At 50.9% G+C, this 27,213-nt stretch overlaps 1 protein-coding gene across 1 annotated transcript in view; it reads left to right on the forward strand.

Moving 5' to 3' along the window:
- Positions 1 to 27,213, forward strand: part of EIF4G1 (eukaryotic translation initiation factor 4 gamma 1) — a 158,837-nt gene that overhangs the window by 57,231 nt on the left and 74,393 nt on the right. Inside the window, exons 2-3 of the mRNA XM_056850174.1 lie at positions 21,423 to 21,533; positions 22,086 to 22,175. Of these exons, the coding sequence (XP_056706152.1) occupies positions 21,459 to 21,533; positions 22,086 to 22,175 (165 nt within the window). The 5' untranslated portion in view covers positions 21,423 to 21,458. The remainder of the gene's footprint in view (positions 1 to 21,422; positions 21,534 to 22,085; positions 22,176 to 27,213) is intronic.

Raw genomic sequence — 27,213 nt, forward strand, 5'->3', positions numbered from 1 at the left:
GTCACTGGGTGTGTGTGTGGGGGGAGGTAGTTGTGAATTTCCTGCATTGTGCAGGGGGTTGGACTAGATGACCCTGGTGGTCCCTTCCAACTCCACGATTCTATGACTTAACGGAGACCCCATAGGGTTTTCAAGACAAGATGTTCAGAGGTGGTTGGCCATTGCCTGCCTCTGCGTAGCAACTCTGGACTTCCTTGGCGGTCTCCCATCCAAGTCCTAACCATGGCTGACCCTGCTTAGCTTCTGAGATCTGATGAGATCGGGCTAGCCTGGGCCATCCAGGTCAAGGCAATGTAGGAGGCAGTATTAGTGACCTATTTGTTGTTCACTATAGTGGTGACGTGACGCTCCTTGGAATGTGCTTTGATGCTCTTCAGATGCTGTTATTACTGCCAACTTCAGGTGCCAGAGCTTTCAATGGCTGGGAAGCTTAGAATCCTCCATTTGCCTGTAAGCATTCAATGAAAGGGAAGGAGGATATTTACTTCAGTTGGGAATGTGAGGAAGGCAATTGGTTACTCCTGAACATCTTCTGCTCCTCCTGCAGTGATCTGGAGCGCATGTTCCTGAATGGGGCAGGTCATCTCTCTTCTCCCTGGCAGTCTTTAAGCAGAGGCTGGACAAACACTTGTCAGGGATGCTCTAGGCCAGCGGTTCCCAAACCTTTTGAGTCATGGAGCCCTTTTCAGGGGAGAAATTCGGCATAGAGCACTAATTTTCACCTAGCGCCTATATACTAAACCAATGGTTCCTAAACATTTTGGGCCGCCCCCCCCCCTTGGTTCCACAAACTCAACCCCAGCGCCCCCTACCCTATTCAACAACACAGTTGAAGGGGCCCTCCTCTAGCACCCTCCTGCTGCCCCCTTGCCTCTTAGAGCCCCCCTAGGTAATCCCACCGCCCCCCAGGGGGTGTTACTGCTCACTTTGGGAGCCACTGTAAGTAAACCGAATGATAGTATTTTTTCTCTCCAATCTCTTCACAGAGCACTAGGAGATGTTTCGCAGAGCAGCAAGTGCTCCTTGGAGCACAGTTTGGGAACTTCTGCTCTAGGCTGATCCTGCATTAAGCAGGGGGTAGGACTAGATGGCCTATATGGCCTCTTCCAACTCTATGATTCTACCTTGGGACCCCCTCCCCCCCCTGTACCCTCTTTCCTGTTTGAAATAAGGCTGAGCCACATTGGGGCTGAAGACGCTTCGTTTTTCCCTTTGTTTTATTTTGAAGGTTTTGAGGCCGTGCTGGGAGCACGCAAGTCATGTTCGACTGAGTCAGGGGGAGGAGGGCCAGAAAATAGCCTCGCCTTACCTGGCAGGCCAAACTGGGGCCCTATGTGTACTTAACATGGCCTCTACTCGTGAGCTAAGGCCCTTTGGTTATCGTTTTGGTGGTGGAAGAGAGAGAGAGAGAGAGATTCTGATAATTCCAAGGACTTTTGATCGAGGTTGCTGGGCGAAGATCATTTTCTCTCTTTTCCCCCCCTGTGTCCATTTACATAGTATATATAATTTGCCAGCTGTGGCTGCTGTTTTATTCATCTGTTGAAGTGAGGCAGGAAAGTTTGTGCGATATTAAGTTTTTAAGCCGTTGCGGCTCCCTAGATCCTCTCGCCCGACTTGTACTTAAGCTGATTAAAGAGTGGCAAAGGGATCTCCCCCTTCACTGCAAGCTGGAGTAGAGCTAGGTTCCTAATTGCCATCAGTTCCTGTACGTACAGAGCCAGAGGTAGCAATTATTCCAGATTTACAGGTGTGCATAAAGGAGCTGTGGTTCTGCAAGACAAGGGCGGCGGGGACGTGGTTCAGTGGTAGAGCCTCCGCTTGGCACACAGAAGGTCCCATGTTCAGTCTCCAGCACCTGCAGTTAAAAGGGCCAGGTAATGTGTGATGTGGAAGACCTCTGCCTGACACCCTGGAGAGCCACCGCCAATCTGAGTAGACAATCCTGACTTCGATGGACCAAGGGTCTGAGTCGGTATTACGGCAGCTTCATCAGTTCACGTGTGTTCTATTGGAAGAAGAGATGGGTTCATGGCAGCGGTCACTGGGGGAGCTGGGTGGGGGAGGTGGTTGTGAGTTTCCTGCGTTGGGGGGGGGGTTGGACGAGGTGACCCTCGAGGAGCCTTCCAACTAATGTTTCTATGAGTCTGCATCACATGAACATATGAAGCTGCCTTATACTGAATCAGACCGGGTTTGATTCCCCACTCCTCCACATGAGCGGCAGTGGCTAATCTGGTGAACTGGATTTGTTTCCCCACTCCTACACATGAAGCCAGCTGGGTGACCTTAGGCTAGTCACAGTTCTCTTAGAGCTCTCTCAGCCCTACCTACCTCACAAGATGTCTGTTGTGGGGAGGGGAAGGGAAGGCGATTGTAAGCCAGTTTGATTCTCCCTTAAATGATAGAGAAAGTTGGCATATAAAAACCAGCTCTTCTTCTACTCAAAGTCAGTATTGTCTACTCATACCAGCAGTGGCTCTCCAGGGTCTCAGGCAGAGGTCTTTCACATCACCTACTTGCCTAGTCCCTTTAACTGGAGATGCCGGGGATTGAACCTGGGACCTTCTGCATGCCAAGCAGATGCTCTACCACTGAGCCACAGCCCCTCCCCTACCTCATTTTATTTATTACATTTTTATCCCATTCTTTCTCGTGGTTCTCCCGGCTCCCATTTTATCTGAATAATGCTGGATGATCATTTTGGCCGCGGGAGAATTGACTGGTTCAAGGTCACCCATTGAGTTTTATGTGGCCCATTTGGGACATGAAGTTAGGGTGGCCTAATCTCAGTTCAAGAAGAAGAAGAGTTGGTTTTTATATGCCACCTTTCTCTACCACTTAAAGAAGACTCAAACTGGCTTACAATCACCTTCCCTTCCCCTCCCCACAACAGATACCCTGTGAGGTAGGTGGGGCTGAGAGAGCTCTGACAGAGCTATAACTTGCCCAAGGTCATCCAGCTGGCTTCGTGTGGAGGAGTGGGGAAACCAATCCAGTTCACCAGATTAGCCTTTGCCACTCATGTGGAAGAGGGGGGGGGGAATCAAACCCGGTTCTCCAGATCAGAGTCCACCGTTCCAAACCACTGCTCTTATCCACTACACCATGCTGGTATACCTGTTGTTACTGATATTTCTATAGCGCTATCTCCGGCTGTTTACTGGTTAACTTAAGCAAAAAAAAAGAAAACCCAGTCCCTGCCCTGAGGAGCATACAATATAAATTTTGCTGGAGGGGGGAGACTATGAAAGGGAAGACGCAATAAACGGGGAACTGTTGGGTTTCTGAGGTCTGGGCAGATGCAGGAGAGAGGCTGGAACCAAATACCAAGTGGCAATAACTGCCTTGTCAGAGTTTATGATCTGGGACGTCTTGCCTTCTCTATTAACCATTCAGTATAATGCAAATGTCAGCATATCCGGATTGTGCTTGGGCAGATTGACCCACAAGCTTTCATCTCACAGTTACATTAAATTACACACCCAAGTTTCACTGAGTGAGGCGGGAGCTTAGTCACCTTTTCCCATTCTGTGAAATGGGCATCACAGTGAACTGTGCAATTAAGGCACAACAACCCCCCAAATCCCATTCAAACTAATGCACACGTGCTGTGAGCCGGGCAGGGCTGAATCTGGCACGTGGTGAGTTTTTAGCAGAGTCCAGGTGGGCTGGATGTGGGTCTCGCTGGCAAAAGCCAATGTGGTGTAGTGGTTAAGAGCGGTGGTTTGGAGCGGGTTTGATTCCCCAGTCCTCCACATGAGTGGCAGGCTCTAATCTGGTGAACTGGATTTGTTTCCCCACTCCTCCACATGAAGCCAGCTGGGTGACCTTGGGCCAGTCACACTCTCTTAGCCCCACCTACCTCACAGGGAGTCTGTTGTGCGGAGGGGGAGGGAAGGTGATTGTAAGCCGGTTTGATTTTTCCTTAAGTGGGAGAGAAAGTTGGCATATAAAAAACAACTCTTCTCCTTCGAAACTGGAGAGTCGGGTTTGATTCCCCACTCCTCCACAGGAGCAGCGGACACAAATCTGGAGAAACGGGTTGGTTTCCTCATACCTTCACATGAAGCCAGCTGGGTGACCTTGGGCTAGTCACAGCTCTCTTAGACCTCACTCAGCCCCACCTACCTCACAGCATGTCTGTTGTGGGGAAGGGAAGGGAAAGCAATGGTAAGCTGGTTTGATTCTTCCTTAAGTGGTAGAGAAAGTCGGCAAATAAAAACCAACTCCTCTTCTTCTTCAGTTCTGGCAAGAAGTCCTCCTTGCAATGCTGATGATCAGACAGATCCCGGGCGTGTAGCATCTGGATATTTTGCTTCCAAAAAAAATGTAGGCAGAAATACTGGAGGCGTTGTTTTTTTTTTCAGGGAAGAAGGAAAGTTGGGGGCTCTGTGGAAAAAATTAGAGTGAAGAAGAACATTGTGTCAGAACACAATGGGGAGAGTCACCTCTGGGACTGAAACTCCCCCTCTAGATCTGCCGATTGCTTGCTTGGGTTCTCAGTCATTGGTAAAACACTGTAGGGGTGAGAGTTAGTTCGCAGAGGATGTTCTGTGATTCACGCAGGTACTTCCTGTTCACCGCCACCCAAGCTCAGCCCACATATTCTTGTTTATTTTAGAAAATTTCTCTTCCATCTCTCTAGGAAACCTCCCCTCCCCTGTTGTGCTGCTTAATTGAAGTGTAGAAACATAAAGCTGTAAGGGACCTCAAGAGTCATCTAGTCCAACCCTCTGCACAACACAGGAGATTCACAGCTACTCCCCAAGGGACCCCTGTTTTATGCCCAGAGGAAGGCCAATCTGGCCTGGCGGAAAATTCCTTCCTGATGCCAAAGTGGCGATCGGCATTACCCTGGGCATGTAAGAAAGGGCTGGGAGAGCCAAGCACTGACTTGAGAGCCAGTGTGGTGTCGTGGTTCAGAGCGGTGGTTTGGAGTGGTGGACTCTAATCTGGAGAACTGGGTTTGATTCCCCACCCCTCTACATGAGCGACGGAGTCTAATGTGGTGAACTGGATTTGTTTCCTCGCCCCTACACAAAGCCAGCTGGGTGACCTTGGGCTAGTCACAGCTCTCTTGGAGCGCTCTCAGCCCCACCTACCTTACCAGGGGTCTGTTGTGGGGTGGGGAAGGTGATTGTAAGCCAGTTTGATTCTCCCTTAAATGGTAGAGAAAGTCGCCATATAAAAACCAACTCCTCGTCTTTGTCATCTTCTTCTTTCCTGCCCTCCCTCTCATGATCTGCCTAAGTCCACAGAACCAGCATTGCCGTCAGGTGGCCACCTAGCCATATGGCAGTCCTTTAACCTGTCGCAGACCGTGCCTCCTGACCATGCACAAACTGCACCCTCTGTTCAGTGACCAGAGGGGGGGTCACCATGCTCCTCCCCCAGGCAAGGGTTTGCTCATGTTTTTGAGGGGGCCGTTCGGGGTTGGTTGGATGTGTGAGTTTTTTCGCTGACTAGGGTCCTCCATATGTGTGTGTGTGGTGTGGAAGCAGAGGAATCTAGGCCTGCACAGTGCAAGAATAAGACGTGCCCTTTGGCACAGCCCCGCAGAAGCATTTCGCTCCGACTACGTCGTTTACGTGAGCAAGGAATGTGCATGTGTGTGGATGAGACAAGCACAGGTATTTAGGAACCTCTGTGCTGGCCAGAAAGGAATTTAATGCGCTGGTTGCTCGCAATCCCCATCTTGTACTCCTCGACGGCCGGAAGGAAAGTCCTCCGGCAGTTGCTGGGACTATGTGAGCTCAGCTGTAGAACGGGGTCTGTGTAAGAAGTCTCCAAATTCAAGTTAGGCAAGGGCGGAAGCGCCTGACCCCCCTCAAGCCAGGGTGGGTGTTGGCGTTGTTTACCTGTGAAGAAGCCGTCGCATTCCCTGCCCGGAGTGGCTTGCGTCGTAATGAAATCCTGACACTGACAAAGAGGCCAGCGCCCCGAGGTGGGGGAGCGCCTCTCCCCCTAAGTGTGGGTGTTGGGTCCTCCTGCCACTTCCCTGGGGATGGCCACCAGATCTTGGGTTGCTCCGGGAAGTCGCCCGCAAAGGGAGACCAGAGCCGCAGCGGCACCGTGGTTAGAGGGTCGGAATGGGCTTTGGAAGACCTGCCGTGAAGCTTGCTGGGTGGCCCCGTTTCAACCTGTCTTACCTCACAGGGTGGTTGGTGAAGGTACAGTGGAGGGCAGGCAAACCGCGTGCCCTGCTCTGTGCTTCTCGGAAGAAGGGCAGGAACAAACTGTGATAGAGTTGGGGAGTTGGTGTCTAATAATAGTGTTTATTAACTTTCTTATGTACTTCATTTGTACTCTGCCTTCCTGCCCAGCGAACACACGAAGCTGCCTTATACTGAATCAGACCCTTGGTCCATCAAAGTCAGTATTGTCTGCTCAGACTGCCAGCAGCTCTCCAGGGTCTCAGGCAGAGGTCCTTCAAACCACCTACTCGCCTGGTCCCTTTAACTGGGGATGCCAGGGATTGAACTTGGAACCTTCTGCATGCCAAGCAGAGGCTCTACCACTGGGCCACGGCCCCTCTCCGTGGCTCTCCAGGGTGTCAGGCAGAGGTCCTTCAAACCACCTATTCGCCTGGTCCCTTTAACTGGTGATGCCAAGGATTGAACTAGAGACTTTCTGCATGCCAAGCAGAGGCTCTACCACTGGGCCACGGCCCCTCTCCATGGCTTTCCAGGGTCTCAGGCAGAGGTCTTTCACATCACCTACTTGCCTAGTCCCTGAACTGAAGATGCTGGGCATTGAACCTGGGACCTTCTGCATGCCAAGCAGATGCTCTACCACTGAGCCATGGCCCCTCCAAAGACCCAAAGTGGCATACATCATTCTCCTCTCCTCCATTTCATCCTCCCAACAGCCTTGCAAGGTAGGTTAGGCTGAGAGTGTGACTGGCATGGGTGAACCTGGGTCTCCCAGGTGCCACAATCCTCGTAACCACTAAACCACAGGGTCTCCCAGTAACTGGGAGTTTCGCATTATTTCAGTAATCCTTACAGCAAATCATCTAAGATAGGGTAGCAGTTTGCCCTGAGTTTCAGATGGGGAGAGCCAGCGTTGTGTAGGGGTTAAGAGCAGTGGTTTAGAGTGATGGACTCTGATCTGGAGAACCGGGTTTGATTCCCCACTCCTACACACGAAGCCAGCTGGGTGACCTTGGACAAGTTACAGCTCTGTTAGAGCTCTCTCAGCCCCACCTACCTCACACAGTGTGTGTTCTGGGGAGGGGAAGGGGATTGTAAGCCGGTCAGCATATCAAAACCAACTCTTCTTCATCATCACCATAATTCACTGCTCAGTCTGTTGGCACAAGCTCTGGAAGGATTAGGGTTTTGGTGTATGAAAATGAAAGGGGGGGATCTGCTGGGTGGGACAAGTATAATAAATAATAATAATAAACTGGGTGAGGAGTTGCAGAGCGGTGAAGGCCCTTGGCATCTGGGCTGGATAATGAAACTTAAAAACGTAGAGCTAGAAGGGACATCAAAGGTCATCTAGGCCAACCTCCTGCACAACTACCCCCATGCCAGAGACCTGTGCTCAATGCCCAGAGGAAGGCAAAAGACCTGCAGGATCCCTAGTTAATCTGACCAGGAGGAAAATTCCTTCCTGACCCCAAAGTGGCAATTGCCACTACCCTGGGCATATAAAAAAGGGCTGTGAGAGCCAAGCACTGACTCATCCCTTCCTGCCCTCCCTCTCATGATCTGCCTAAGTTCACAGAATCAGCATTGCTGTCAGGTGGCCATCTCACTTCTGCTTCAAACCCTCCAAAGGAGAGCCCACCACCTCCCGAAGCCTGTTCCACTGCTCTGTCAGGAAGTTCTTCCTAATAATAGAGTCATAGAGTTGGAAGGGACCACCAGGGTCATCTAGTCTAACCCCCTGCACAATGCAGGAAATTTCCAACTACCTCCCCAACACGCACACCCAGTGACCCCTATTCCATGCCCAGAAGATGGCCAAGGTGCCCTCCCTCTCATCTGCTTAAGGTAATAGAATTAGCATTGCTGACAGATGGCCATCTAATCTCTTCCTAAAAACCTCCAGGGAAGGAGAGCTTACCACCTCCCGAGGGAGCCTGTTTCACTGAGGAACCGCTCTAACTGTTAGAAATTTTTTCCTGATGTTTAGCCGGAAACTCTTTTGATTTAATTTCAACCCATTGGTTCTGGTCCGGCCTTCTGGGGCAACGGAAAACAACTCCGCTTCAGATGGCTATCATATCACCTTTCTGTTTGCTATAAATCAGGTGTCCGAGCTGAGGAGCAGAGAGTGTTGTGTAGTGGTTAAGGTGTCGGACTAGGACCTGGGAAACCCAGGTTCAAATCCCCATTCGCGCCACAGATGCTTGCTGGCTAACCTCGGGCCAGTCACACACACTCAGCCCTGACCCTGGCTAGTGTTTGGATGGGAGACCTCCAAGGAATACCAGGATTGTGATGTGGAGGCAAGCAATGGCAAACCACCTCTGAACATCTCTGGCCTTGAAAACCCTGCGGGGTCGCCATAAGTCATCTGTGACTCGAAGGCCAAACAAAAGTGCTGAGGCATGACCAACCGAGATGGGTCAAGGGGCAGGATTGGTTGTGTAGCCTTCACTCTTGATGCCTCAGAACCAAACCTATGGACAGAGGCTCAAATATAAGTCTTCCCTGCAAACGTTACAAATTTAGGAACTGGCCCTGAACATTTCAGAGGGAAGGGATGTGTCCATGTTCTAGTGTCCCCCTCCCTTCCCCACTCTGACATATCCCAGGAAGAGACCTTCTGAGGTGGAAAAAGTTTATTGAATATTGACAGGGAAGAGGAAACCAAAGGGGATGAGCTAAACACTATTATAACAAAAAATCATTTAATTATATATTGTGCACAATTGTATTTAAAAACACAGTGCCTAAAATAAGGCTTCCTAAACAGCACAGAAATGTTTACAAATATTACCAACACATATACAGTTGATGTTAGTTGGAGTGGTGGACTCTGACCTGGAGAACCGGGTTTGATTCCCCACTCCTCCTCGTGAGCGGCGGAGGCTAATCTGGTGAACCGGGTTTGCTTCCCCACTCTTCCACATGAAGCCAGCTGGGCGACCTTGAATTAGTCACAGTTCCCTCAGCCCCACCTACCTCACAGGGTGACTGTTCTGGGGAGGGAAAGGGAAGGTGATTGTAAGCTGGTTTGATTATCCCTTAAGTGGTGGACAAAGTCGACATATAAAAACCAACTACTCTTCTTCCTCTTTGTCTTCTTGATTCCCCACTCTTCTTCTTCCTCTGTATTCTTAAATGCAGTTGTGCACATTATATAGTAAAATGTATTTTTTGTTATAATAGATAATGTTTAGCTCAGTGGTTCCCAAACTTTTCACGCTACCGCCCCCTTGGATCTGCAAACTCAACCGCAGCGCTCCCTACCCTATCAAAAGCAATATTCAAAATAGGGGTTTGCATGATGCACTAAAGAAGATAATAACAATAAAGTTTCACAACCGTAACAATTAATTGTACATCTATTCAAAATCAAATTAAAACTTTTTAGTTGAAATTTATTCAACAACACTGATCCAGTGGTATCAGCTCTTCAAAGTCTGGAAAAGAAATTCTGAAAGTTTTCACCAAATTTGCCAGTATGATGCCATCGCTTGATCTGTTGTACATTAGTGAACAACAGAGTAGAAGGGGCCCACCTCTAGCGCCCCCTGCTGCCCTCTTGCCTCTTAGTGCCCCCCTAGGTAATCCCACTGCCCCCCCCAGGGGGTGGTACTGCCCACTTTGGGCACCACTGGTTTAGCTCAACCCCTTTGGTTTCCTTTAACTTTTAGGTTGAGCTTCTCCCCTCCCCTTTTTTCTTCATATTGACAGGGCTGACAGAGGTGTGTTGCCTCCCTTGTTGGCCTTGTGCAAGGTCCCGTGCCGGTTTTGTCATTTCCTGGGCGATGCACGCGAGTTGAAGAGCCGGCATACAGCTCCGTCTGCAGGTTCAAATCTCTCCGCCTACCTGCTCTCACAGTCTTTACCCTTCCAGATGTTTGCTTAATGGGGCTGGCCTGGCTAATCAATACTGCGCCCGTAGACCTTGAATGGCTGAAGTCTTGGGTGTGTGTGTGTGTGTGATTTGGCCAGCAGCTGGTTTGGCCAGCTGTCCGGCAGCTGTTTGGGGTCCGGCGCCTTCTTCCTCCCTAGACAGCGGACTCCTTTTGGGAGACAGTATCGGGCTATGCTAGAAGAAGAAGAAGAGCTGGTTTTTATATGCCGACTTTCTCCACCACTCAAGGGAGAATCAAACTGGCTTTCAATCTCCTTCCCCTCCCCGCAATAGACACCCTGTGAGGTAGGTGGAGCTGAGAGAACTGTGACTGGCCCAGGGTCTCCCAGCAGGCTTCATGTGGAGGATTGGGGAATCATAGAATCATAGAGTTGGAAGGGACCACCAAGGTCATCTAGTCCAACCCCAACTCGGGATTGTGATCCCTACTTTGGAATACTCTGAACCAGTCGGACTAGGATCGAGGAGCCCCAGGTTCAAATGCCCACTCTGCCTTGGAAGCTCACTGGGTGTCCGTGAGCCAGTTGCATAGTTTCAGCCTCGCCTACCTCATAGGGTTGTTGTGAGGATAAAATGGAGGAGAGAAGAAGGATTTAAGCCCCTTTGGGTCCCTGTGAGGTAGAAAGTAAATAAATAACTATTTCCACCAGTTCATTTTTTTCTGTTTCTCTCTCCCCCCCCCCCAAGTCCAACAAAACTTGGCCTAACCAACAGGGAGAGAACTGCTCCTTGCTGTGATTGGCAAACCCTTATGTAGCAAGCATGGTGTAGTGGTTAAGACTCTGATCTGGAGAATGGGGTTTGATTCCCCGCTCCTCCACGTGAGCGGCAGACTCTGATCGGGTGAACCAGGTTTGTTTCTTCACTCCTACACATGAAGCCTGCTGGGCGACCTTGGGCCAGTCACAGTTCTCTCAGAGTTCTCTTAGCCCAACCTACCTCCCAAGGTGTCTGTTGTGGGGAGGGGAAGGGAAGGCGATTGTAAGCCGCTTAGAATCTCCTTAAAGGTAGAGAAAAGCAGGGTATAAAATCCAAGTCCTTTTTCAAAATCGGCTGGCTGTCTTGGGCCTTGCTTTATGGATGAGGATTTGGCCTTGTGCATGGAGCCAGGAGAGTCTGGCCCGTGAGCTTGCCGCCTTTTCTGCTAGAAAAAGCGCTCTCTCTGCAAAGCGCATTCGCCTCAAGTGGACGGTGGGCTGAGATGGCTGCACTACGAACGTGCCCCATTCTTGGAAATTGCGAGGAGGGGACCTTCTGTCAAAAGTGTTTGGACTTGGGCTAGCAGATGTGGTGACGCTCTTTAGCCGTGGGCAACTTTTCGGCAGCACTTTTTAAAGAAGGCGCTTGCATGGGCTCTCCTTGCTAGCCAGTGGGAGTGCTCTATATGGGGCAGTGAAGTTGCATCGCCCTCGTTGGCCTTCCTGCTTCGGGCAACCATTTCCTGGAGCCCTCACGAACTGCTTGCTAAGTTCCCATTGTCTCTGCGAATCTGCTTGTCTCAATTGCTGCCCTCTGGTGCTTCTGGCCCATTTATGCCACTTATTTCCCCTGAGGCCAGGAATGCTCAGAAGTGTGACTGCGTGCTGTTTTTTCTCCTCTTCGGAAAATTCCCTGGTGAAATTGGCATATTCTTGTGAGATTTGGAGGTGGTGGAAAGCGTCGTCAAGTCGCAGAAGACCAGTGGCGACCCTGTAGGGTTTTCAAGACAAAAGATCTTCAGAGGTGCTTTGCCTGCCTCTGCGTAGCTACTCCAGGCTTCCTGGGTGGTCTCCCATCCAAGCACTAACCGGGACCGACCTTGCTTAACTCCAAGAACTGATCACATCGGGGCTAGCCTGGGCCATACAGGTCAGGGCAAAATAAATAACGGCAGAATACTGAATTCCTTCTGCCCCTGCATCCTGTCCTCATAGTAGGCCTGAACTCCGCAGATTTTACTTGGGTATGGACCCCCACCGTTTTCCTACACTGGTAAATATCCTCGCCTCTTGCCTCGAAAACCCCAAGGCCCTGGGGTTGCTGTGAGTCAGTTGCGCCTCGACTCACGCAATGATTATTTAAATGTCCTCGTAGGGAAGTGTGGCAGGAGACCCCTAAGGAAAGGGATTTGCCCCACACGGTAAATGTCCTCTTAGGGAAGTGTGGCAGGAGATCCCTAAGGAAAGGGGTCTGTCCCACATGTGCTCAGTCCTTCAGGCCTGTTGAGCAGTGTTGTTGAGAGAAAGTTGAGAAATCGCAGTGGCTATTACTGGTGTCGCATTTATGGGGAGCGTGATAGCGATTGCGATTTTCTGCCTGGATCGCCCCTGTTCCCACTTTCCAGATAAGGGACTGCGGGTCAGCAGGTGCTGTGTGGTGTGTCTACAGCTGGGAAAGGGTTTGATACCAAGACTCACTGAATCCCCCACCCCTCATCCGGGGGGAGGGCCAGGATCCTGAATAATGTTTGTTATGCACGTTTGAACCTTCCCTCTCCTCCCTGCGTGGCGTAGTGGTTAAGAGTGGTGGTTTGGAGCTGTGGACTCTGATCTGGAAAACCGGGTTTGATTCCCCCCCTCCTTCCACATGAGTGGCGAAGGCTAATCTGGTGAACTGGATTGGTTTCCCCACTCCTCCACACGAAGCCAGCTGGATGACCTTGGGCAAGTTACAGCTCTGTCAGAGCTCTCTCAGCCCCACCTACCTCACAGGGTGTCTGTTGTGGGGAGGGGAAGGGAAGGTGATTGTAAGCCGGTTTGAGTCTCCCTTAAGTGGTAGAGAAAATCGGCATATAAAAACCAACTCTTCTTCTTCTGCTTGCCCTCCCCCTCCAAAAAGAAAGCGCCTTTGGACTTCGTTTTTCAAGTTGCCTCAGCTGCATTTTTCTCCCTTGAGAAATGCTGAAGCCTTAGCTGATTCCCCCCCTCCTCCCACAAACCTCCCTCCCCAGTTATTTTTTGCTCTTGTGGATTGTAGACAGCGCAGTTTGGGGTGGGGCAGGAGCCCCTTTGCTCAATTCCCCTCTTCTGCCTTTCGGGGCAGGGACGAGGCAGGGGCGGGCCGCCGGGCCGAGAAAGCCCCCCCCCCCGCCTCGGGGTCCGCGCTGCAAAACGGTGCCGCGACGGGGCTCCTGCCGACCTGTGCCTACCGGGTACTCGGGCTGCTGGGATTCTGGTTGCTGGGCCCCGCCTAGAGGGGAGAGGCCGGGAGCATGCCCGCCTGCCTGCCTCCTCCCTGCCTGGGCGACGTGAGTGACTCAGGCGCGTCGGCGTGGGGTTTTCTCCGACCGGTTTGGGCAGTACTTCGGGGCCGAACGGCTGCGAACGTGGGTGGGGTTTTGGGTGCTCCCTGGTTCTCTCTCCCGTCTCTCTCTGTCTCGGTGTCTCTGCAGTGCAGCAGATTCTGCGATCTGACACCACCGGCGGCTCCCGGCACTCATGTTCCTGGCCTTCTCCGGGTGGGGGTGGGGGGCCATCCCCTGCCTTGCCCATGTTTGGCAAGCCCGACCCTCCCTGCCTCGCGCCAGCAGGTTCGCTGGCTGATCTTCCGCGTCCCCCCCTTCCCCAAATCATTTTCTCAAAGTCCGTTGGATGAAAAGTCCCAGCTGCTTGCGAGGCAGGGCCTGGCCTTTTCCGACTTAGGGGTGAGTATCTTTCCTTTCTGTCTGTGTGCTCGGGAGGGCGGGCCGTGTCTCGGGGGGCGGGCGGGGATTGCAGCAAGGGGGTGCTCTTCCCCTTAAAGACCTGGGCTTGTCCTAATTGCGGTTGGGGGATTAGGGGGTGAATTCCAAAGTCCCCTTTCCTCCCCCTCCTTAGTTCTGTGCCAGGCAGATGGGGGTTGGCATTTGGCCTGCGGGGAAAAGACTGGGTCGGGGGGGGGCAGAGGGTTTGCCCAGCAGCGGGCCTGGAGGAAGAGCGAGCAGAGGCTTATTTTGGGCAGGAAGAACCGGACCCACCTCCCTGGGCCGCTGGTCGAGCTCCTTCATGCCCGCCGTCGGGAAGCGAAAGCAGAATCCCCGTAACGCCTTTCACGGAGGCCGACCCAAACGGGAAGCTGTTGGGTTAGTTCAGATGTTCATGGACCCCCACCCCTGCCGATCTTCCCCTTCACCTGGGCCTCCCGGCTCTATTTTTCTGAGGTGACCCCCCTGTAGTCCCCCCGCTAATAACTATCTTGCAGGTTTACATGAGTGTTCTCAGTTTTCGTGTCTGGCATTTCCAGGGCGGTTTTTTTTTTTTGGGGGGGGGGAGGCTTTCAGCAGCCTCGACCCCACAACACCCCGGGCCCTAAATGCTCTTTGTATTCCGTGGAGATGTTGTCCTGCGAAACGTGTGGCCTCATTGAGCTTCTCTGCGCGACGATTCCCTAAACCAGGGGTGTCGAACTCAATTGTTACGAGGGCCGGACATGATATAAATGCCACTCGGTTGGGCCGGGCCAGGCCTCGCCAGCCCAGATCAAGAGTGGGGTGGTGGTGGCTGGCTCGTGGGCCGGATAAGAGCTCTCAAGGGACTGGATCCAGCCCGTGGGTCCTATGTTTGACACCCCTGCCCTAAACCGTGGTCTGGGGGTTGTGGTATCGTGGTCGTGACAGTTTGCGGCCTGTCGAAAGGGGGCGGTATGGTGCCGGGATGGTGGTGGTGGTACGGTCTTGGAAGAACAGGGCTAACCGGGAAAGAGGAGAGCTTTTTTTGTGGACTTTCCCCCCATTTAACGGCATGGGGGTATCCTCTGCGGCTGGCCCCCTTCAGCCAGGGCCCCCTGCCCTGCGGTCTTGTGTGTTGAATCGGCCTTCTGCAGAAACTCCCTCACTTTTTGCACTACGCACTCTTCCTTCTCTCCCTAGTCTCCCTCGCCCGAAATGCTGACTGCAGCAGCCCTGGGGTCGGGTTACAGCAGGGCTCCAGGTCTCTTTGGGTACCGGGGCGAGGGGGGCTGCTTTCCCACCCACCCCTTGCCCTGCCGTGTGCCCCCCACCTCCTGTTCTGTTTTGCTTTGGGCTCCAGAGGGCCCAAAGGGTTCTTTTCCCTGAAGATCCCCCCCCCCCCGCCCGGTGGCTTGCATTGCTGTTTACTGCCCGGGCGGTGTCTTGGCAGCCATTCCCTGGCTCTGGCAGTCTGGCCTTTGCTCTGTATGGAGGGTGGGGGGTGGACTTCAGACGGCCGGCCCTTGCTAGACGGAGGCCTGCAAACTTTTAGGAGGTGCTCGCATTTCTTTCCTGCTGTCCAGAACCTGGGCTGTTATTATTTGCTATGATACTGTTATACATGTTGTATTATATATTGGTGTGCATTATAAGAAGAAGAGTTGGTTTTTATGTGCCGGCTTTCTCTACCACTCAAGGGAGAATCAAACCGGCTTACAATCGCCTTCCATTCCCCTCCCCACAACAGACACCCTGTGAGTAGGTGGGGCTGAGAGGGCTGTGACTAGCCCAAGGTTGCCCAGCTGGCTTCATGTGGAGGAGTGGGGAAACCAACCCAGTTCACCAGATTAGCCTCCACCGCTCATGTGGAGGAGTGGGGAATCGAACCCAGTTCTCCAGATCAGACTCCACCACTTCAAACCCGCTTTTAACTGCTAATGAAGGCCAGGGTTCAGATTGTGGTTTTAGTTTATCAACCTGTATTTGTTGCCGTTGTGCTTTCTTTTAATATAATTTTTATTGATTTTAATATAGATACCAGCGCCTTAAAATACATATATTTCTATGTATAATTCAGTCTTTCCCCACCCATTTCTTTCCTGCTCTCCAGAACAATCTGAAGATGCCAGTCTTGGGTGGGGGGAGACAGAGAGAGCAAAACCTCCCGGGAGGGGGGGAGCCGTTTCATCTGCCAGATTGTGCCGCTCAGACAAGCGGTTCTTTTGTTCCCTCCTGACTCTCGCTTAGGTGAGTTCGGCTCCCTTTCCTTAAGAGTAGGGCCTGGCGACGCCAAGGCCGGAGCCGGCTGTCTGGGATCCTGCCCGCTTTATGCCAGGAAGCCGAGCCGATATGCTTCCTGCCTGCAGACATGGGAGGAGTTCCTCATTCGTTTACTCGCCAGCCTCCTGCAGTGCTGGAGGGGACGGGGCCGACGTGTCCGCGAGAGCGTAAGCGGGCCGGTTTCGGCGCAGTGGATTGAAAAGGGTGTTGGGGCTCGGAGGGTGGCGGACTAGGCTGGAGTCCTCGCATGGGGGAAGCCATCTGTTACCATCTGTGATACTTGCATGCCTTCTCGTTGATGCTGCATGCTCTGAAATGTGCTGTGTGGGAAAGAGGATGGGGGTACTCGGCCCACCTGCTTTACGAGCATACTGGCTAACGGCTCGTCGAAGGGGGAATCGATTCGGGGCTCCGCTTAGAAACTTCTGCTGCAACATTGGATGGGGCCACAGAGTTTTCTCAGCTACATGTGAACACGTGTGAAGCTGCCTTATATGGGGAGGGGCTGTGGCTCAGTGATAAGAGCCTCTGCTAGACACACAGAAGTTCCCAGGTTCAATCCCTGGCATCTCCAATTAAAGGGACTGGGCAAGTAGGTGATGTGAAAGACCCCTGCCTGAGACCCTAGAGAGCCGCTGCCGGTCAGAGTAGACAATACTGACTTTGATGGACCAAGGGTCTGATTCAGTAGAAGGCAGCTTCATGTGTTCATGTGCCTTATTCTGAATCCAACCCTTGGTCCATCAATGTGGTGGTGGCTGCCAACTTGGAAGGCTTTAAGAGGGGAGCGGACATGTTCATGGAGGAGAGGGCTATCTAGTCAAAATGGATACTAGTCATGATGCATACCTATTCTCTCCAGGATCAGAGGAGCATGCCTATTATATTAGGTGCCGTGGAACACAGGCAGGATAAATGCTGCTGCAGTTGTCTTGCTTGTGGCCTTCCTAGAGGCACCTGGTTGGCCACTGTGTGAACTGACTGCTGGACTTGGTGGGCCTTGGTCTGATCTAGCATGGCTTTTCTTATGTCCTTATGTCAAAGTCTGTATTGTCTGCTTAGACTGGCGGCGGCTCTCGCATGAACACATGGAGCTCCCTTATGCTAAATCAGACCCTTGGTCCTCTCCAAGGTCACTGGTGGAGGTCTTTCACATCCCCTGATCCTTCTTACCTGGAGAGAGTGGGTTTTGAACTTGGGACCTTCTGCATGCATTGCAGACGCTTGATCACAGAGCCACTGCACAGTGGCTGTGGATGCCACCCCAGGGCAATCACATCTCGGCTGATGTCTCCCAAGTCCCTGGTGTCCTCATTCATGCCACGCTGGCCCAGGTGAGGCAAATGGCGTTTCTGGGAAATAATAGACATTTGGGGAAATACCAGTGATGCGCGTTTTCCAGGGAAATGTTCCAGTTCAGCCGTAAATTAAATAATGTTAGGAAAATGTAAGCAGTGCTAGCAAAAGAAGGTAAATCCACCATGTCGAAGCACGGGGGAAGGGGGGTTGTAGGTGCGCCGTATGCCACACTAACACAATTGAATTGCAGCACCACAGCCCTGACAGCTGTTGAAACCCAGGCTGTGTTTGCTTGTGCGGGGCGGAACGTTTTGCGCAGAAATTTTACGCGGAAAAATTTCCTCCCCGCGTCACTGTGAAAAGTACTGAAATATACTCAGCACTTTCATTAACAAGCCTGAACTTATTTTACTGCTCTGACTCCATACAGTGCATTATTTATGATTGTAATTTTTTCCTTACTTTGTTTATAGCCTCCTTTCTCTCCGAGATTACAAAATATATAACACAGTTCGTTCAGAGCACAGATATCCAGTAGACAGTTCTGTAGGACGAGGGTTACATAAGGGGAAAGCAATCCTTAACATATAATTTATGGCACAATATAGCCTTTATAATATACCTTAGCATGTTAATATTGTACTCTTCTTCACCTTTTGAAGTGTTAGAAGTATAAGGGCCTCAGTTTTCTGCAAGCATTGCTTGTATAGTCAATACGAGAGATATAAAAGGAACTTCAAGCTGCTTCACCCAGCTTTTGCCACCTGAGAATTAAGGCAAAATGAAAAATCCATATGTTGTAATAACCGAAAGAAAGTTTTATTTTGACAGATGTAGTCACAATAAGATTAGCAGCCTCTTTGGACATCGAATAAAGATTTAACACTGCAAACACGGAACGCTTCACTAACATACTGTAAGCGTGGTAGTATATTAATCGCAAACAAAACCAGTCACATTTAAGCAATAAACATAACCTTGAAAATGTTGTGTGTTTACATTATCCACAGGATTTACCGTTCTCTGTTATGTAGATTGTCTTCAATAAAAATACATTCCGCATTTTGAGCAAGCAAAATATTTTCTTAACAGCATTCCGCTCTTGCCGAGAGCAGGGATATTTCATTGGAGGTTTTTTTTTAAATTTCAGTTTCCCCTCAAATTTCCAGTTTTTCTACTGAGAATTGTTTTTTGCAGTGGGAGGAGCCCTCGGGGAACAGCTGTGTTTTGGTTTGGGGAAAAACAGGGTCATTTTTTCCCTCTGCGAATTTCCACTTTTTTCCAATGGAAACATTGGAAGTTTGGAGGAATGTTGGGGGGAAACAACCACTTCTGTGGTGTATCTTCCTCTTTGGAAAATGTTTAAGGGAGGATTGCTCTCAAAATGTTTTCTAAAAGCTGGGTTTTGACGGAAGACATTCTGCGGCATGTGATGACGACTCTTGCATGCGTTCAGCAACATTTTCAAGGACTTGTGTATTGTTTGGATGTGACTAATTTTGCCCACCGTCGTTGAGACATACAGTGCGTATGATGCTGATACACTGTCAAAGAGGTCAGGGTCTTCTGCATTGAATTTAACTCAGTATCCAGATCCACTGACGGTCCTTAATAGTGTGACTTTATGAAACCTATTTCTATGTCCAGATTAAGTGGCTTTTTTAGCCACAGAATTTATAATTTCGATTTTCGACAATTATTTTTTTCCCTACTGCACAGACGGCAAAACCTAAGAGATATATCCGTAGCTGCGAAATTTGTAATTTCTATTTTCAATGATCATTTTTCCTACTACACAGATAGGGTCGCCAGGTCCCTCTTCGCCACCGGCGGGAGGTTTTTGGGGTGAAGTCTGAGGTGGGCGGGGTTTGGGGAGGGGAGGGACTTCCATGCCATAGAGTCCAATTGCCAAAAGCGGCCATTTTCTTCAGGGGAACTGATCTCTGTCGGGTGACGATCTGTTGTAAAAGCGGGAGATCTCCAGCTAGTACCTGGAGGTTGGCAACCCTATACACAGATGGCAAAGCCTAAGAGATATATCCTTAGGTAACAATGCACAGTGATTTGCAGCTTGCTTTTTCAATGTGCACTGATTCGCAGCTTGGCCCAGGCCAGCCCACCCTCATCAGAATTCAGAAATAAGCAGGGTCAGCACTGGTTGGTACTTGTTGGGAAACCACCAAAGAAGTCCAGGGTTGCTCTGTAGAGGCAGGCAATGGAAAAACACCTCTCTTCGCACCCTACCTTGAAAGCCCTTTGAGGGTCGCCCTAAGTTTGCTACGAAAGGATGGTGCTTTACGCTCACATGCTTTTTATTTCATATTCAGTACTTTGGCGATTTTGTTCAGACAAAACTTTGAAATTGGAATCTTGGAAGGCTTTTAAGAGGGGAGTGGGCATGTTCATGAAGGAGAGAGCTATTCATGGCTACTAGTCAAAATGGATACTAGTCATGATGCATACTTATTCTCTCCAGGATCAGAGGAGTGTGCCTATCATAGTAGGTGCTTTGGAGCACAGGCAGGACAATGTTGTTGCAGTGGTCTTGTTTGTGGGCTTCCCAGAAGCACCTTGTTGGCCACTGTGTGGACAGACTGCTGGATTTGATGGGCCTGGGTCTGATCCAGCAGGGCCTTTCTTATGTTCTTAAGGCTTTAAGAGGGGAGTGGACATGTTCATGAAGGAGAAGGCTATTCATGGCTTCTAGTCAAAATGGATACTAGTCATGATGCATACCTATTCTCTCCAGGTTCAGAGGAGCATGCCTATTACATTAGATGCTGTGGAACACAGGCAGGACAATGCTGCTGCTATTGTCTTGTTTGTGAGCTTCCTATAGGGTTGCCAACCTCCAGGTAGTAGCTGGAGATCTCCTGCTATTACAAGTGATATCCAGCTGATAGAGATCAGTTCACCTGGAAAAAATGGGCACTTTGGCAATTGCACTTTGTGGCATTGAAGTCCCTCCCCTCCCCAAACCCCACCCTCCTCAGACTCCACCCCCAAAATCTCCAGGTATTTTCTAACCTGGATCTGGCAATTCTAGCTTCCTAACGGCACCTGGTTGGCCACTGTGTGAACAAATTGCTGGACTTGATGGGCCTTTGTCTGATCCAGCATGGCCTTATGTTCTTAATACTAGTTCATGATGCCTACCTATTCTCTCCAGGATCAGAGGAGCAGGCCGAATATATTAGGTGCTGTGGAACACAGGCAGGATGGTGCTGCTGCAGTCGTCTTGTTTGTGGGCTTCCTAGAGGCACCCCGCTGGCCACTGTGTGAACAGACTGCTGGACTCGATGGACCTTGGTCTGATCCAGCGTGGCCTTTCTTATGTTCATGTGTTCTTATGTCAATACCATAAATATTCCCGATTGTACTGTTCTGTTTTCCCAACAAATTTTGGAGGATCCCTTTTACATTAATAAGGTAGTACAATAAAGTTAGGCTTGATAAGGAAGTAAATATTACACGCCTTAACTCTTCCCCCCCAGTTTTCTCCACCCGGTGGTTTTCCCATGGCTTCACAACGTCTGGGAATTTCACCTCTCTAGTGCTATGTGTGTACAGGTGTACGGTGCCGGAACATTCAAGGGAGACGTGTAGTGGACTTGCTGACTGGGAATGATGAGCAAGTCAGCCTGGAAGCGGGGTGGGGCTTTGCCATCTTTGTACTGGAGATGTGGTTTCCTGGGAGACTGATTTTTTTAACTCTGACACGCATCACCCACACAACCTGCCTCGGTTGCACCTTCAAGCCTTACCGTTCGGTCCCCCCTGCTCGATTTGATCGCGGTGGTTTTTCCGTTCCCTTTGTGCCCAGGATACCTCATGCCACTTGGCACAAAGGCCGAATGACTTCCCAAACGCATTTCAGAGGGTAGCTGTGTTGGTCTGCGGTAGAGCAGCTAGATTTGAGTCCAGTAGCACCTTGGGGATCAACCGGATTTTTTTGGGGGGGGGGCATTTTTGAGTACCAAAGCTCCCTTTGTCAGATAGAAGTCAGATGTAATGTGGTTCCCCCTCCCGATCTGCTGACAGGCCTAGTTGGGGGCTGAGCCATCTTCTAGGGAGATCTGCCCTCCACAATTGTTACCTTATGTCCGCTTCCTTCTTCACATCCAGTCTGACAATGCCTCTCTCCCTCTTCCTCCCCAACAGATAGCAAGGGGATCCTTATGCAGCACTACGTGAGATGAACAAAACTCCACAGCCCTCAGGAGGAACCCCATCAGCCCCACACCCCTCCCCTTCTCCTGGACTTCCACAGGTAAGGACTCTGCGCACCCCACCCGGGTCCGTCTCGCCTCCTTGCCCGAGGCTATCAACGAGCAAGCTGGAGGGGGAGAGATCCAAAACAGATAACAGGAAGTATTTCTTCACACAACACATAGTTAAATTGTGGAACTCGCTGCCCCAGGAAGTGGTGATGGCTGCCAACCTGGAATGCTTTAAAAGGGGAGTGGACATGTTCATGGAGGAGAGGGCTATTCATGGATACTACTAAAAATGGATACTAGTCATGATGCATCCCTTTTCTCTCCAGGATCAGAACAACATGCCTATTATATTAGGTGTTGTGGGACACAGGGAGGACAATGCTGCTGCAGTCGTCTTGTTTGTGGGCTTCCCAGAGGCACTGTGTGAACAGACTGTTGGACTTGATGGACCTTGGTCCGATCCAGCATGGCCTTTCTTCTGTTCTTAAGTTCTTAATCCTTTGTCACCCCTAACCAGTTGCCAGGATCGCGGTCAGATGGTTCGGGGCCTCTGGTGAAACTAACCTGTTCCTTTCTCTTGCCCCTCTTGCCCCTCCCCCCAGCAATCAGCATTTCCTCCTGGCCAACCGGCACCTGTGGTTTTTAACCCAGCGCAAGCTACCCAAATGAATACGCCTTCCCAGCCTCGACAGGTAAGAGGGGGGTTAGGGGGCGGCCGCCTGCCTGCCTGCTCTCGGGCCGTGAGAGTGTCTGAGCGGCAGCCGGGGCCTCCTCTGACGTGCCGCCAAACCGGTTCCTCTGTGTCGTCCGGGGCTCGCGGGGCCGGAGAAGCCCTGCAGGGCTGGCTGGGTCTGCTGGCGCCGCTGACTCAGGAATGCCCCCGCGGGGCGCGCCGGGGCAGGGACACCGGTTTGAGCGAGCCTGGCAGAGCCCGGCACGGCGGACATTACCCCGTCCTCTGCTTCGGCCCGGTTTAAGTGAGGGCAGGGCTAGCGGGGAAAGTCTGCTTAGGGGCTGTGGCCAGGGATAGGGTTGGGGGTGTCGGTCGAAGGGGCCCACCACCGTCAGTGATGCTGTGCTCTTCTCTCCCCTCACTCTTTTCTGTCTTAGTTTCCAGCAGGGCCTCGCGCTATACATCAGCAGGTACTAACTCCTTCTTCCCTTCCCCTTCCTGCATGCAATCCTGGGGGGAAGCGGGGTGGGGGAGGTCTTAGAGGGGTTTTGCTCGGACGCTGCAGGGAAACTGGCTAAAGGATTTTTTTGCAGAGGCGCAGTGGGTCTTTTGTCCTGACATGGGGGGCTGGGGGGGAATATGAGGGTGCGCCTGGCAGAGCGGCAGAGAGAGGAAGGATAGAAGAAAAAAGAGGGGAATGAAACCCAACCTAGAAAACAGAAGCTGGGTACCCAAGGTTGGGTGGGATAAATTGATTAAAAACACACACGTTAAAAAAGCACAATGGCATTTCCTAAGGTTGATATCTATAACCACATGCCAGACGCATTATACAAGGTTGATAATTACACACATTTTTATATGGGAGACATATACAGCCCAGTATAACAACTTGAGACAATCTTACCAGATGTTTGTATAATTGGTAATATATTATACAACCTATATGCATACCTGGTCTGATATATATTGTCTGTTTATGTATATATATCTGTAAATATGTGTATGTTTTACATGGGTGTCATTTGACCACTGAGGAAGGCCAAACTGGCCGAAATGCGTCTGATATGTGGTTATAGTATATCAACCATAGGAAATGCCATTGTGCTGTTTTAATGTTTTTTAACTAATTTTTATCTTGACATAGCGCTTTAATTAAATTATATTTTCATTATCTATATGTTTTATTTATCCTACCCAACCGTGGGTACCCCGAGCAGCAGAGAGGCTAGGCTGCACCGCCATTCCCTCGTTCGAAGGCGGCTGCTTGGGCGGTTCGCCTTCTCTCAGCCTTGTTCCTGTCTGCAGTATGGGAACGGTGACAGCGGGCCTACCTCGCAGGAGCTTCGTAAAGATTCCTGAAACAGCATCGGCCTTAGGTGCTTTGGACACTCCGAAGCGGCCTGTAAAAGCTGAGAAATATCCAGGGACCTTGCCGGTGATTCCCCCTCTAACCTTTTGAGGAAGGGGATGGATCCTATTAGTAAAGTAAAACACGGAAGAGAGGCTGGAGGGTGTAGGATCAACGGATCTACTGAGACTGGGGGGGGGGGCGGATCCAGGTTAGGGGCAGTTTGACTGCAGTGTCCTTAGCACTGTCCCCCTCCCCATCCCATGTGACTCGCATGCTTGACTCACGATGGCTGCTTCTCTGTCTCTCTCTCACCCCTGGGCGTTGCTACTTCTGCCTGTGTTCCCTTCCCTGTCATAACCTGGCTGCCTCGCCTTCCCTGCCACGTCTCCCTCGCCCACGAAACGGACCCCCGGCACCCCGCGGCCGGTCTCGGTGCTGTTCCAGCCTGTCGGCCGACCTCTCACCGCCATCGACGAGGCAACCCTGCTGCGTGTTGACCCTTGGGGAGGGCACGCTGCTGTTCTTGGTGTCTGTTATCACGAGGACTTCCCTGCTCTTCTGCCCCCATGTTTTCCTGGCACCTTCTTTGCTGGGGCAGCATCTATGGCTCTGCGGTGCCAGGCTGTTCATGACAGGCGATCAGGATGTTGGCGTGGCCAGAGGGGGAAGGAGGGAGGGGGTTCCACAGCCGAGTCCCTGAAGTATCGCTGAGGTTCAGTTCGAAGAGATCCAGCCAGAGTAGTTCGGGGTTCTTCCTGGCTCTTCTATTGCGAGCTCCGCAATTCCAGACAAAGGAATTAACAGGCTGAACTGATGAACCGGCTTTCTAAGGCCAGCGTGGTGTAGTGGTTATGAGCAGTGGTTAGGTGCGGTGGACTCTGATCTGGAGAATCAGGTTTGGTTCCCCACCCCTCCACATGAGCGGTGGACGCTAATCTGGTGAGCTGGATTTGTTTCCCCACTCCTACACACAAAGCCAGCTGGGTGACCTTGGGCTAGTCACAGCTCTCTCAGCCCCACCTACCTCACAGGGTGTTTGTTGTGGGGAGAAGAAGGGAAGGTGATTGTAAGCCGGTTTGATTCTTCTTTAAGTGGTAGAGTCGGCATATAAAAATCAAGTCTTTATCCTTTAATCTTTCTTCCTTTAATGGTACAGTGCCTAGCCCATAGGCTGTGAGCTAACCGCACTGAACTGCTAGGCAGAATTTTTTAAAAATTGTTTTATTTTATATACATTTATTTAATTGTGAACATGCTTTTCAAATTCTTGTGTCTCTTAAATCAAAATGAACCCAAAATAAAATTCACTACCGGGACTGTGATAGCTGGATTGCAGTCACCCAGCAGAAATTGTAGCTCATTTGCTCCAGGCATGTCTATATCAGGAATTAATGGATTATTCAGTTCAAGGTTCTGGTAACTACACAGTGCAGGTAGACGCTTCTGTTTAGGAGATGTTGAAGAAGAACAGTTGGTTTTTATATGCCAACTTTCTCTAGATGGCCATACAGGCCATCTAGTCCAACCCCTTGCTTAATGCAGGATCAGCCCACAGCATCCCTTACAAGTGTTTGTCCAGCCTCTGCTTAAAGACTGCCAGCGAGTGGGAGCTCACCACCTCCCTAGGCAGCTGATTTCACTGTCTTAGACCATAATAGCTCGGTATCTCTGGAGGTACAGTTAAGGAAGAGAAGGGTCAGCCTTCCTCAGCAGTAGGGTTCATAGAATCATAGAGTTGGAAGGGGCCACACAGGCCATCTAGTCCAACCCCCTGCTCAATGCGGGATCAGCCTGAAGCATCCCTGACAAGAAGAAGAAAAAGGAGGAGGAGGAGGAGGAGAAGAGTTGGTTTTTACATGCTGACTTTCTCTACCACTTAAGGGAGACTCAAACTAGCCGGACCAGTGCTTGTCCAGCCTCTGTTTAAAGACTACCACCTCCCTGGGTAGCTAATTTAACTGTTGAACAACTCTTACTGTAAATTCCCCCCCCCCTCTTCAATATCTAGCCTGTATCTTTCTGCCCACAAGTTAAACCCATTATTGCGAGTCATCTCCTCTGCTGCCAACAGGAACAGCTCCCTGCCCTCCTCTAAGTGACAGCCCTTCAAATACTGAAAGAGCAGTCATGTCCCCCCTCAACCTCCTCCAGACTAAACATTCCCCACTCCCTCAGCCTTTCCTCGTAGGGCTTGGTCTCCACACCTCTGATCATCTTCGTCGCTCTCCTCTGCACCCGCCCGATTCTGTCCACATCCTGTTGGAAGGGAGGCCTCCAGAACTGCACACAGTCCTCCAGGTGCGACCAATGAGGTGTACAGGAGCGGGGAATCCAACCCAGTTCTCCAGATCAGAGTTTGCCGCTTTTCACCGCTATTTCATGCTGGTACTACACCATGCAGGTACACCTTGCCATGACCCTCTGGTGTAGAGGGAGAAACGTCACGGCCCTTTGGGTGCCAGCCGCCTTAGAGGCATGCTTCCAGCTGTGGCCGTGAGATCCTGACAGATTAATAGTGGCCTCTGACCACCCTGGTTGCCTTGGAAAGCAGCCACCAGGAGCAGTTGGACTCGTGATCGCTTCGGTCACCTTCCCGGCTCTTGCTGGCTTGGGCTGAACTTAGAAGGGAAGGAGCCACATGAACACATGAAGCTGCTTTATGCTGAATCAGAACCCCTTGGCCCATCAAAGTCAGAATTGTCTACTCAAACCAGCAGCGGCTCTCCAGGGTCTCAGGCAGAGGTCTTTCACATCACCTACTTGCCTGGTCCCTTTAACTGGAGATGCCGGGGACTGAACCTGGGACCTTCTGCATGCCTAGCAGATGCTCTGCCACTGAGCCACATCCACAAACTTTCTGTTGTGGTGTTGGGGACCCTGAGGGTGGCTGACCACTGTCTCTCCTTACCTTTGAGGGGCTGCTTAAGAATTTGGGCTTGCAAGTGTGTTGAACAGGATATTTGCCCCTTTATGTTGGGGTGGGAACAGCTGGCAGTGGCTTGTTCCCTGCGAGAACCGTTGTGTAGGTTGCAGCCTTGAGGACTCTTAATTTCCCAAGGACCTGGGGGCACTGAGAGCCAGTGTGGTGTAGTGGTTAAGAGCAGTGGCTTGGAGCGGTGGACTCTGATCTGGAGAACCAGGTTTGATTCCCTACTCTTCCCCATGAGCGGCGGAGGTGGATCTGGTGAACTGGACTTGTTTCCCCACTTCTACACATGAAGCCTGCTGGGTGACCTTGGGCTAGTCACAGCTCTCTTAGAGCTCTCAGCCCCACCTACCTCACAGGGTGTCTGTTGTGGGGAGGGGAAGGGAAGGCGATTGTAAACTGGTTTCATTCCTCCTTAAGTGGTAGAGAAACTTGGCCTATAAAAACCAACTCTTCTTCTTCAGCTGAAAACAAGGAGGAAGGCCTTTTCTGCTTTTATTTATTTGAAGAACGAAAATAAGCATACCTAAAAAATATTAATCGCACCCAGAGAAAAAGCAGTCTCTATCACGGTGTATTTTCAGTGCATGTTTCTGTCTGCCCTCTCCTGGATGGCCCAGGCTAGCCTGATCTCATCGGTAACTAAGCAGGGTTGACCCTGGTTAATACTTGGATGGCAGACCGCCGAGGAAGTCCAGGGTTGCAATGCAGAGACAGGCAATGGCAAACCACCTCTTTTTGTCTCTTGTCCTGGAAACCCTGTGGTGTTACCGTAAG

Source organism: Euleptes europaea, chromosome 5 (genome assembly GCF_029931775.1).
Source record: "Euleptes europaea isolate rEulEur1 chromosome 5, rEulEur1.hap1, whole genome shotgun sequence".
NCBI lineage: Eukaryota > Metazoa > Chordata > Lepidosauria > Squamata > Sphaerodactylidae > Euleptes > Euleptes europaea.